Below are 13469 nucleotides of genomic sequence, written 5' to 3' on the forward strand. Positions count from 1 at the left end.
CGGCTTGGCAGGTCGTGTTTCGGGGAAGACGCACGGCTATCGACCTTCGCCTCTCCCGAGTCCGTAGCGGAGATGCAGCGATGGGACAAGACTGTAACTACCAATTGGATATCACGAAAAAGGTGTAATAAAAATAAATACATTTTCCTGTTAGGGTGCATTTCCAGTGAACTATCATGTGTCAATAAAAACAGCTGGACGTAATGACGTCACACCTACAGTGTAAAATAAAAATGTAGCAGTGAAGTGTTTCAATTACCCATTTAGGCAAATTGCGCATGAATAAATTGGCGACAGCCTATATACCCTCCCACCTATCTGTGTCATGTCTCAGGTAGCCTCGAAACCCAGCATTGATAGAATGCAATAATTGGCTATTCCTAATCCTTGTCCTGCAAAGAAACACAATTTTTTATAGTTGAACAAAATCATTTTCAAGCTGTAGGTATTTAGAATTAAATGTGGAGTAGAGCTTTATAGTTGCATAATAACATCACGTGACCCGCATACCTTCAAAATTATTCATAATTTATTTGAAAAACAGTTTATCATCGTTTGTTGCAATAGAGGAAGTTAGACATGAGAAAAATCCACCCCAGCCGAACAGATAAAAATTTTGAAATTTAGAACAGTAATCCTATACAGTGCCTTCAAAGTATTCATATCCATTGACTTATTCCACATGTTGTTGTGTTACAGACTGATAGGTGATGAGCATCGCCTGGTTTGCATTCAGGCCAAAGTTTTACATTTTTGTCTCATCAGATCACAGAATCTTTTGCCTTATGATCTGTCTTTCACGTGTGCCTTTTTCACAGGAGTAGCATCCGTCTGGCCACTCTCCCACAAAGCCCAGATTGGTGAAGTGCTGTAGAGACTTGTCCTTCTGGCAGGTTCTCCCATCTCAGGCAAGGAACTCTGTAGTTTTGTCAGTGCTCATTGGGTTCTTGGTCACCTCCCTGACTAAGGTCCTTCTTGCTCGGTTCCTCAGTTTGATGGGACGGCCAGCTCTACGTAGTCTGGATAGTTTCATATTTGTTCCATTTACCAATGATGGAGACCACTGTGCTCTTGGAAACTCTCTAGAAATTGTTTTATACCCTTCCCTACATATATGCCTCGTCACAATTCTATCTCAGAGATCTACAGACAATTCCTTGGACTTCATCGTGTTTCTGCACACCAACTGTGGGACCTTATATAGACAGGTGTGTTTCTTTCTAAATCATATCCAAACAATTGAATTGACCACAGGTGGATTCCAATCAAGTTGTGTGTAGTGACATGTCAAGGGTGATCAAAGGAAATTGGAGGCACCGAGCTCAATTTGGAGTGTCATAGCAAAGAGGTGTGAATTCCTATGTAAATGAGTTAGTTCTGTATTTCACTTTCAATACACAAAAAAAATCTAAAACCTTGTTTTCACTTTGTCATTATGGGGTATTGTGTGTAGATGGTTGAATTTTGTATTTATTTACAGTTGAAGTCGGAAGAATACATACACCTTAGCAAAATACATTTAAACTCAGTTTTTCACAATTCCTGACATTTAATCCTAGTAAACATTCCCTGTCTTAGGTCAGTTAGGATCACCACTTTATTTTAAGAATGTGAAATGTCAGAATAATAGTAGAGAGAATTATTTATTTCAGCTTTTATTTCTTTCATCACATTCCCAGTGGGTCAGAAGTTTACATACACTCAATTAGTATTTGGTAGCATTGCCTTTAAATTGTTTAACTTGGGTCAAACGTTTCGGGTAGCCTTCCACAAGCTTCCCACAATAAGTTGGGTGAATTTTGGCCCATTCCTCCTGACAGAGCTGGTGTAACTGAGTCAGGTTTGTAGGCCTCCTTGCTCACACACTTTTTCAGTTCTGCCCACAAATTTTCTATAGGATTGAGGTCAAAGCTTTGTGATGGCCACTCCAATACCTTGACTTTGGTGTCCTTAAGCCATTTTGCCACAACTTTGGAAGTATACTTGGGGGTCATTGTCCATTTGGAAGACTCATTTGCGACCAAGCTTTTACTTCCTGACTGATGTCTTGAGATGTTGCTTCAATATATCCACATAATTGTCCTGCCTCATGATGCCATCTATTTTGTGAAGTGCACCAGTTCCTCCTGCAGCAAAGCACCCCCACAACATGATGCTGCCACCCCCGTGCTTCACGGTTGGGATGTGTTCTTCGACTTGCAAGCCTCCCCCTTTTTTCTCCAAACATAACGATGGTCATTATGGCCAAACAGTTCTATTTTTGTTTCATCAGACCAGAGGACATTTCTCCAAAAACTACAATCTTTGTCCCCATGTGCAGTTGCAAACCGTAGTCTGGCTTTTTGGCGGTTTTGGAGCAGTGGCTTCTTCCTTGCTGAGCGGCCTTTCAGGTTATGTCGATATAGGACTCGTTTCATTGTGGATATAGATACTTTTGTACCTGTTTCCTCCAGCATCTTCACAAGGTCCTTTGCTGTTGTTCTGGGATTGATTTGCACTTTTCACACCAAAGTACGTCCATCTCTAGGAGACAGAACGTGTCTCCTTCCTGAGTGGTATGACGGCTACGTGGTCCCATGGTGTTAATACTTGCTTACTATTGAATGTACAGATGAACGTGGTAACTTCAGGTGTTTGGAAACTGCTCCCAAGGATGAACCAGACTTGTGGAGGTCTACAATTTTTTTTCTAAAGTCTTGGCTGATTTCTTTAGATATTCCCATGATATCAAGCAAAGAGGCACTGAGTTTGAATGTAGGCCTTGAAATACATTCACAGGTACTACTCCAATTGACTCAAATTATGTCAATTAGCCTATCAGAAGCTTCTAAAGCCACATAATTTTCTGGAATTTTCCAAGCTGTTTAAAGGCACAGTCAACTTAGTGTACAGTATGTAAACTTCTGACCCACTGGAATTGTAATACAATGAATTATAAGTTAAATAATCTGTCTGTAAACAATTGTTGAAAAAATGACTTGTGTCATGCACAAAGTAGATGTCCTAACCTACTTGCCAAAACCAGTCTGTTAACAATACATTTGTGGAGTGGTTGAAAAACCATTTTTAATGACTCCAACCTAAGTGTATGTGAACTTCCGACTTCAACTGTATATATTTTGAATTCAGGCTGTAACACAAAATGTGGAATAAATCATTGGTTATGAATACTTTCTGAAGACACTGTATCTGCCATTTCCATTACACGTCCCAATGATTTTTTTATGATATTGCTTTCGTCAAATAAACCTGGGTCAATGGAAACCTGCCTATAGATAGAAACTAATCTACGGAAAACTGGACACTCAAAGGGGAACATTATGGGTAACATTAAAAAATACATAATCTCCCTAGAACTGCTAGCTGTGTAGAATATCATAAAGGGGAATATGTTAAATTCATTCTTCAGTTTGGTGTTATGCAGAGCAATATTCTGTTTGCTCTGTACTGAAAATAAAATCAATACAAAAATGATGATTACAGATAATAACAAAACAACCCCATGATAGAGCAAATGTGTTAGAATCTTCCAAAAGAGCTCTCTCCTGTACAGTCATTTTTTCACAGGAGTATTCAGTGTACTTGGCCTAAGACCTAAAAAAAACTAAAAACTAAGACCTAAAAGCTGACAGTCCATGTAATTGAGAGAAAGTACTTTTGAAAGGGTTTGTAAGAGCTTCAGAAAAGACCAATACACTAGACGTCAGTGAACCTTCACCACTCAACGGTAACAGAAGACTTCCAAATGATTTTAACTGTAGGTTATGGACCTACAGCCTCAGAATATTCATAGCCAAGGCCTGTCGTTCAATTTAAAACATGAATATGAATTATATAACAGTTCAGTCCATTTACAGTGCATTCAGAACATATTCAGACCCCTTGACTTTTTCTACATTTCTTTGTTACAGCCTTATCCTAAAATGGATTAAATAAAACATAAAAATCCTCAATCTATACACAATACCCCATAATGACAAAGTGAAAACAGTTTTTTATAAATTTGTGCAAATGTATTAAATAAAAACAGAAATACCTTATATAAGTATTCAGACCCTTTGCTATGAGACTTGAAATTGAGCTCAGATGAATCCTGTTTCCATTGATCATCCTTGAGATGTTTTTACAACTTGATTGGAGTCCACCTGTGGTAAATTCAATTGATTGGACATGATTTGGAAAGGCACAGCTGTCTATATAAGGTCCCACAGTTGATAGTGCATGTCAGAGCAAAAACCAAACCATGAGGTCGAAGAAATTGTCTGTAGTTCCGAGTCAGGGTTGTGTCGAGGCACAGATCTGGGGAAGGGTACCACAAAATGTTTGGTCCCCAAAAACACAGTGGCCTCCATCATTCTTAAATGGAAGAAGTTCTGAACCACCAAGTCTCTTCCTAGAGCTGGCCGCCTGGCAAAACTGAGCAATTGGGAGAGAAAGGCCTTGTTCAGGGAGGTGACCAAGAACCCGATGGTCATTCTGACAGAGTTCCTCTGTGTAGATGGGATAACCTTCCAGAACTATCTCTGCAGCACTCCACCAATCAGGCCTTTATAGTTGAGTGGCCCGATGGAAGCCCCTCCTCAGTAAAAGGCACATGACAGCCCGCTTGGAGTTTGCCAAAAGGCACCTAAAGGACTATGACCATGAGAAACAAAATTCTCTGGTCTGATGAAACCATGATTAAACTCTTTGGCCTGAATGCCAAGCGACACGTCTGGAGGAAAATTGGCACCATCCCTACGGTGAAGCATAGGTACTGGCAGCATCATTCTGTGGGGACGTTTTTCAGCAGCAGGGACTGGGAGACTAGTCAGGATCGAGGGAAAGATGAACGGCGCAAAGTACAGAGATATCCTTGATGAAACCTGCTCTAGAGCGCTCAGGACCTCAGACCGGTGGAAATATTTCCTTTAGTCTGAGTTCGAATGTGATATTTTTGGTTCCAACCGCTGTCTTTGTGAGATGCAGAGTAGGTGAACGGATGATCTCCACGTGTGGTTCCCACCCTGAAGCATGGAGGAGGAGGGGTGATGGTGTGGGGATACTTTGCTGGTGACACTGTCAGTGATTTATTTAGAATTCAAGGCACACTTAACCAGCATGGCTACTACAGCATTCTGCAGTGATACGCCATCCAATCTGGTTTGCGCTTAGTGGGACTAATTTGTTTTTCAACAGGACAATGACCCAACACACCTCCAGGCTGTGTAAGAGCTATTTGACCAAGAAGGAAAGTGTTGCATCAGATGACCTGGCCTCCACAATCACCCGACCTCAACCCAATTGAGATGGTTTGGATGAGTTGGAGTGAAGGAAAAGCAGCCAAGTGCTCAGCATATGTTGGAATTCCTTCAAGACTGTTGTAAAAGCATTCCAGGTGAAGCTGGTTGAGAGAAGCAAAGGGTGGCTACTTTGAAGAATCTCAAAATATAAAATAGAATTAGATTTGTTTAACACTTTTTTGGTTACTACATGATTCCATATGTGTTATTTCATAGTTTTGATGTCTTCGCCATTATTCTACAATGTAGAAATAGTAAAAATAAAGAAAAACCCTTGAATGAGTAGGTGTGTCCAAACTTTTGACTGGTACTGTATGTAAATGTGATATTTCAGTTTTTTATTTGTAATAAATTTGCACACATTTCTGAAAACCTGTTTTTGCTTTGTCATTATGGGGTATTGTGTGTAGATTGATGAGGGGAAAAAAACAATTGATTATATCTTCAAATAAGTCTGTAACGTAACAAAATGTGGAAAAAGTCAAGGGGTCTGAATACTTTCCGAATGCACTGTAGAGAAGTTTTGATCAACAAAGACATTCATCAGTGAAGTTTACAGAGACAGCAATATATGAAAGTACAGTATTCAACTTTGAAAGGTTGAGGATGAGGCTGCTACGCAAGTCCCTGAGGGAAAGAGACAGCATAGCTACATGTGGTCCGAGATGTGAAATCTTATGTGCAGAACATAGGACGTTAATACAATAACTCAAAATTGAAAAGACACAGAACTTTCTAGCGACTTGTTTTCACTGTACAGCAGATATGTATCGGATCTTCTGTACAGATGCATTTGGTAAATGTAAATTGAAGCTGAAATAAGGCTGGAGTGGCCATATAAACCTACAAACATAAGCCCATGCTACGAGTCATTTTCTCAACAGATGGACCAAGGCAACAGCGATTGACATACCATAGAGACTTAGGAGCCTAAGGAAACAACACTTCATTTTGAAATGGATGAGACCAGGGCTCAGGGGAAATGATCCTTACAGATCTGTGGAGATTTGTTTATTGCATATATTCTTTTCTACATTTCATAAAAATATACATATATTGTGCTTATCGGCATTTTTCTTCTTCTTTACAAATAAAAACTTATTTCCACAAATGCATAAAAGTACATCTTTTAAATAAAAAATGACGGTAGTGGTAAAAACACTCCAATATAAAAACAAACTCCTTGTGACTTGTCAAGTCTGTTGAAAATAATAACAATATATTGTTAATGCATGGGCTACATGAAGTTAAACCGGCAGCACATCTTTCACAGAATGTCAGCATAAATATAATCATCACATCTAATCTGTTCAGATAAAACACATTGGCATGATAACACCAGAGTACAAAAACTGCCACAAAAAAAGGTAAACATTGGGGCTTAAAATAGTGTTTTTCAGAGAAGTGTTTTGAGTGTTGAAATACGTATAGAAATGTAACGTTAGTATGACATGTTGGAATGTTGACCTATCTTGGCTTTATCACGGGTTCTTCAATCTACTTCAAACTTCATGGGTTCTTTAAGCTGTGCCTGCTTTCTTTGCACAAAGTAACATTCAATGAAAAATCTTCATAAATATGGGTTCATAAAAAAAGCTGCAATCGTCTTTCACAGTGCCAAATTTGGTGGTTCTCTTATAAGACACCCCAAGCTATGTGCTATGAACCTTCCACTAGGTTTAACCCTGCTTTACTTATCACAAATCGCACTTAGTATGTATGCTTGGCTTCATGCTAGCTGTTTTCTAGGTTGGCTGCTAGTTACGCAGCTTGGAAGGGTTGGCTGTTTTTTGGTTGAGGTATTCACGGAAGACTGTTGTGGTGATGCTTTGCAACCACGGTACTGCATAGAGTGGGTGTCGATTGTACTGTCAGTAAGGCATAGAGTTAAAAAGAGGGCCCACCACTACCTTTGCTATTATCGCCTCTATGCCCATGTTAAAACGCACTTCTGTGTGAGCCCTCTATCCAACTCTGTAATGAAAAGCTTGTTGATGAATACATGTATGTAACCAGTGTGACTCCCTGATGGTGGGCACTATGTGTTACTGTTGAGGTGGTCGGAGACGGAGTGATGATGGGCACCGTTGACAGCAGGAGAGGCTCGGCGGTCCAGAGAAAGGCTATAGTCCAGGGTGCAGTCTGGAGAGGCCAGGTGTTTGTGTGGAGCTAAGGACCACAGGGAGAAAGGGAGGAGTTACAACACTAAGCACAACCTATTAAGAGTCATGTTTTACATTTTTTGACATGTTTTAGGGCCTTTTAGCGCAATGCTTCTTCACAGAGTTTCTTTACATTAGAGTCTGAGACATATCTGAGTGATTTAGCAGACGCGCTTACAATCAGCGCAGTCGACTGAAGGAGGTAAAACAACCACACATCACAATCATGGACTCTTCGAGAGGAGACGAGAGCTGAACATTGCGGCTGTGTACTCACACGTGGTGTCAGTGAGCTTGGAGCTGGTGAGGAGAGCGCTAGGGCCTCTTATGGAGGAGGAGAGAGAAGTCAATCGAATGCTCTGCGTTGTAGCGTCCAACCTGTCATCCTGGAAGAGGGTACAGTCTTGAGTACACACACTGCAAACTGGCATAACATCCAACCTTATGTGAAATGTATTCTGAGCAGCACTCTTTCAGTCTTTGTCCTGGGTGAGCCAACAGGGCGACCAGAGTTTTGTTCCAGTCCAGCACTAGCACGACGGATTAAACTAAGCAACTCGTCTTCGAGTTGTTAAAATGCTGGGCTGCAAAAAAGCTCCGGTCTGTGCTTATCCTGTGGGTCCCCAGGACCAGCGTTAAATGAGAATGGACACTATCAGCATTCTGTACTGAAACAGATTGCCGCTAACTGCAATCAAAGTGAAAGCTAAGGAGATGAAGACTTTTCTTTATTCTACTTTCTTTAAATGAACTCCTGGTGGGCGCCGTGCTATTAGGCACTAATGCAATCAGCACTTATGGATCAACACGGGAGTCGTTTGGCGTCGCAGCAGAGTCGTCTGGCAGATTAATGCACTTTAAAAACTGGCTTCGATGTGGCTGCTGTGTGTGTGTGTGTGTGTGTGTGTGTGTGTGTGTGTGTGTGTGTGTGTGTGTGTGTGTGTGTGTGTGTGTGTGTGTGTGTGGCTGCTGTGCGGGCGGAATAGACACACTGATGGCAATCTGCTGTCAACAATGCAATGTTTCTCTGTTGGCCGCGTGAGAAGATAAATATGATGATTAGGACTGATTGGAAGTTACTACCCTCCGTCTCACTCTGTCAGTTGTGTGTGCCAACATTGGCTTGGAATATTCATACTAAATGCAAATGCCAGTTGTGGACCAACGATACACCAGTGTACTCAGAAGGTGTCATAGGCTGGATGGCTCTGGGAGTAAGAGTACAAAGTACTCTTTGAACAGGCCAAGTGTTGAAATTGCAGAGTGGCAAAGTCTCGTTTTGGGCTTCTAGGTATCATAAAGCTGATATTTGATGTAGCATATACATAGAGTGCACTGTGGGTAATGTAGTCAAGTACCCTGCACTCCTGTATCTGTCGTTTGGACTCATCCAGCTGGTGCTGCAGGACTCCAACGATCTCTTTGTATTTAATGTAACGTTGTTCCACCAACTCCTTCTGCCGCTGAGACTCCTATATAAACAACATGGAAATAGTCAATCACGACACAAACCAGGCACAAAATGGAACTCATCACAAAACCGGTTTGGAGTTGAAGTTGCACAGATCTAGGATCAGGTTAGATAGACACCTAGGTTGGTGTCAATAAGATTCAGAAGAGATTAAACACATAGAAAGACCCAGGCCGCAGGTCTCCCTTCTGGACATATGGGTCGTTCCACCAATTAGATGCCGTTTGAGTAGTCTAACTTGGTGAAAAAGTTTAATTTCACCTCATTTTAACATTCTGTCATAAACAAAAAACTTTTTTTCCCCATCTCAAGAGGTTAAATAAAAGAATGACTATAATAAGTGCCGAATAAGTCCTACAGAAAGTAATAGGGTTGACCGTAACAGGGTTGATGACTACATTTTAAAATCAGCAGGGATGGGCAATTGAATGTAAGCTTCACAAAAAAATGTCAATTGCTAAAACATTTCTATCTATGGGTAACAGGGTTGACGTGTTATGCTCGACCCGCTCAGTTTCCCACCACAAAACATGAGAAAATGGCCAAAAAGAATAGAACCAGTTCACCTGCTTTTACACTATGATTTCACTATGAGGTGTTCAATGTCTCTTTTGGGGAGAAAAAAATACTTCAAAAGGAATAGTTTCACCATATTAAAACGAGAGTTCAGTTCACGTAATAGGGTTGACCTCGAAGGGATACATCAGGATTTTGGCAATGAAGCCCTTTATCTACTTCCCCAGAGTCAGATGAACTTCGTTTGTAACATCATTTGTATGTCTCTGTGTCCAGTGTGAAGGAAAATGGTATCCACAAGTTCATCTGAATCTGGGTAAGTAGATAAAGGGCTTCAAAATCCTGATTATTTATTTACCTTAATTAAAATAAATCACAAATAAATAATCATCTTCAGAAATGACTTAGTCAAAGCAAAGAGAAACGTTGGTGTTAAGTTGGATAAAGTCTTCCTAGAAGTCACAGAGGTCGCACAGAGGGACATGTCAAAATGCAGAATTTAGTCATTTTAGCAAGTCTTTTTTTCATACAAGATTTAGGGAATTTCCCATGTGGTCTATATTAAAGGGCACTTCATTTAATATAACAAGCTTTTAAAATTCAATATTTGTGCACAATTTCTACTTAAAATATCAAAAGGGATGCAAATGGCCCTAATTTCGTGGAACAACCCATATATTCGGTACATCCCAGGTCTCCCCAGTGAGCCACACCTCCAGGTCTTTGAAGTTGTCCAGCAGACACAGCTTCTCAGGGACCGACTCCAGGTGATCCACCGCCAGCCTGGTGCTCTGAATAGATAAAGGAATACAAGGAGGTTAATATACTGCACATTAGCTTTACCCACAATACAACACCGCAAGGTGCTGTATCCAACTACAATTCATGTCAATTCAAAAGGCTTTATTGTACTGTCACACAATGTACTAAAAAAGCTCTGACAACAGCAGTAGGCTGCTATAAGTTGGCTTAAATGAACTAGTGATACTAGGAAAGTGCAGTGTGCTGGTATTTATTTCCTACACAGTACATGCACAGTGGCTTCAGAAAGGATTCACACCCCATTACTTTTTCCACATTTTGTTGTGTTACTGCCTGAATTTAACATGGATTAAATTTTTAAAAATGTGTCACTGGCCTAAACACAATACCCCATAATGTCAAAGTGGAATTATGTTTTTGGGACATTTTTCAAATTAAGTAAAAATAAAAAGCTGAAATGTCTTGAGTCAATAAGCATTCCACCCCTTTGTTATGGCAAGCCTAAATAAGTCCAGGAGTAAAAATGTGCTTGACAAGTCACATAATAAGTTGCATGGACTCACTCTGTGTGCAATAATAGTATTTAACATGATTTTTGAATGACTACCTCATCTCTGTACCACACACACACACACAAAGACCAGGGAGGTTTTCCAATGCCTCGCAAAGAGCACCTACTGGTAGATGGGTAAATAAAAAAATAAAAAAGCAGATATTGAATATCCCTTTGAGCATGGTGAAGTTTTTAATTACACATTGGATGGTGTATCAATACACCCAGTCACTACAAAGATACAGGCATCCTTCCTAACTCAGATGCCAGATGAAGGAAACTGCTCAAGGTTTTCACCATGAGGCCAATGGTGACTTTAAAACAGTTTAGAGTTTAATGGCTGTGATAGGAGAAAACTGAGGATGGATCAACAACATTGTAGTTAATCCACAATACTAAACTAAATGACAGAGTGAAAAGGAAGCCTGTACAGAATAATAATATTACAAAACATGCATCCTGTTTGCCACAAGGCACTAAAGTAATACTGCAAAAAATGTGGCAAAGCAAATAACTTTTTGTCCTGATTACAAAGTGTTACGTTTGGGGCAAATCCAATACAACACATTAATGAGTACGACTCTCCATATTTTCAAACACTGTGGTGGCTGCATCAGTTTATGGGTATGCTTGTAATCGTTAAGGACTGGGGAGTTTTTCAAGATAAAAATAAACGGAATGGGGCTAAGCACAGGCAAAATCCTAGAGGAGAACTTGGTTCAGTCTGCTTTCCACTAGACACATGACAATAACACAAGGCCAAATCTACACTGGAGTTGCTTACCAAGAAGACAATGAATGTTCCTGAGTGGCCAAGTTGCAGTTTTGACTTAAATCTAATAATATAAATCTATGGTAAGACCTGAAAATGGTTGTCTAGCAATGATCAACAACCAATTTGGACAGAGCTTGCAGAATCTCGAAAAGAATAATGGGCAGATGTTGCAATCTCCTGGTGTGGAAAGCTCTTAAGACTTACACAGAAAGACTCACAGCTGTAATCGCTGCCAAAGGTGCTTCTACAACGTTTGACTCGGGTGTGAATACTTACGCATTTCATTTTCCATCAATTTGTTCCAAAAACATGTTTTCATATTGTCATTATTTGGTATTTGTGTGTAGATTGGTGAATTTTTTTATGTAATGAATCCATAAAAAATTCAGGCTGTAACACAACAAAATGTGTAATAAGTCAAGAGGTATGAATACTTTGAAGGCATAGGTCTACAGAAAGACAGCATTTGCAAGATGACAATCGAAGTAGCTCCACTGACAACCCGTTATACGAAGACAAAACAAAAAGCAATTGTCATCTAGGGTTGTATTATTATTGCCACATCATATTAGACAGACAGGCCTGTATTGTATTCCATTCTATTCAGACTGCGGCTTTGTCCCAAATGACAAGTAGTGCACTACGTAGAGAGTAGGGTGCCATTTGGGACTCGGCCTGTACGTTTTTGAGACATTAAAGAGCCGGGCTGTTGGAGAACATTACACAGACTGCTCCGCTGATCGCCGCGGTAGTGACGCAAACGTGAAACCCCGCTCACTGCCTGATGAATCAGCCACGGCATGCAGGTACGCGCACACATACTGTACAGTGCATTCGGAAAGTATTCAGGCCCCTTGACTTTTTCCACATTTTGTTACGTTACAGCCCTATTCTAAATTGATTAAATCGTTTTTTCCCCCTCATCAATCTACACACAATACCCCGCAATGACAAAGCAAAAACTAGTTGTGAAATTTCTGCAAATGTATATAAAAAAAAAAGGAAATATTACATTTGCATAGGTATTCAGACCCTTTACTCAGTACTTTGCTAAAGCACCTTTGGCAGTGATTGCAGCCTGGAGTCGTCTTGGGTATGGCGCTACAAGCTTGGCACACCTGTATTTGGGGAGTTTCTCCCATTCTTCTCATCAGGGTTTAGCTCTGACATGCACTGTCAATTGTGGGACCTTATATATAGACAGGTGTGTGCCTTTCCAAATCCTGAATTGAATTTATTACAGGTGGACTCCAATCAAGTTGTAGAAACATCTCAAGGATGATCAATCGAAAAAGTATGCACCCGAGCTCAATTTCGAGTCTTATAGCAAAGGGTCTGAATACTTATGTAAATAAGGCATTCTGTTTTTTATAAATTAGCAAAAAAATTCTAAAAACCTGTTTTCTGTTTGTCATTATGGGGTATTTTGTGTAGATTAATGAGGAACAATTTCTATTTAATCCGTTTTAGAACAAGGCTAAAACGTAACAAAATGTGGAAAAGGGGTCTGAATACTTTCCAGAATGCACTGTACATACACACACAGGTCAATACCCTGTGCCACAGTGTTGTAGCAGTAAGCAGGAATTATCTGAATGGATGGGCTTCGCAGGGTTTTTATTAAAGCTAATTGAAGTCGAGGCCGCCGGCCGCGACACATAATTGTGATGGATAGAGAGAGAACACAGATCGCTTCATAGCTTCACAGCCCATAAATACTCTTAGGTCAATACGGCCTTTCGATATCCCTAACGAACGTGTCTGACGGTTTGGGTTGACGTGACATGGAGCGGGTGATAAAGGATGTTTGAGTGGGGTGTTTACATTCTCCTGCCTGGGGTCAATGTTTGTTGTTGAGTCAGTGGACCCTAGTCGTTGTCTAATGATCCTTACATATACCTGATCATGTTAGCTTTATGGTGATTGAATGATGCTCAGCACTTCTATA

At 40.3% G+C, this 13469-nt stretch overlaps 1 protein-coding gene across 3 annotated transcripts in view; it reads right to left on the bottom strand.

The window, feature by feature from the left end:
• Positions 1-6263: 6263 nt before the first annotated feature.
• LOC139556487 (centrosomal protein of 128 kDa-like) overlaps positions 6264-13469 on the bottom strand; it is a 38779-nt gene continuing 31573 nt past the window's right edge. For 2 of the 3 annotated variants that reach the window (XM_071370501.1, XM_071370500.1), the window contains exons 22-25: positions 10145-10222; positions 8803-8916; positions 7722-7830; positions 6264-7451 (exon numbers count right to left, since the gene is read on the bottom strand). In XM_071370501.1, coding sequence (XP_071226602.1) covers positions 7321-7451; positions 7722-7830; positions 8803-8916; positions 10145-10222 — 432 coding nt within the window. In that variant the 3' untranslated portion in view covers positions 6264-7320. Of the gene's footprint in view, positions 7452-7721; positions 7831-8802; positions 8917-10144; positions 10223-13469 lie in introns of those variants that run through there. The other variant, XM_071370503.1, reaches the window with a different exon arrangement.

Source organism: Salvelinus alpinus, chromosome 27, assembly GCF_045679555.1.
Source record: "Salvelinus alpinus chromosome 27, SLU_Salpinus.1, whole genome shotgun sequence".
NCBI classification, from domain to species: Eukaryota; Metazoa; Chordata; class Actinopteri; order Salmoniformes; family Salmonidae; genus Salvelinus; species Salvelinus alpinus.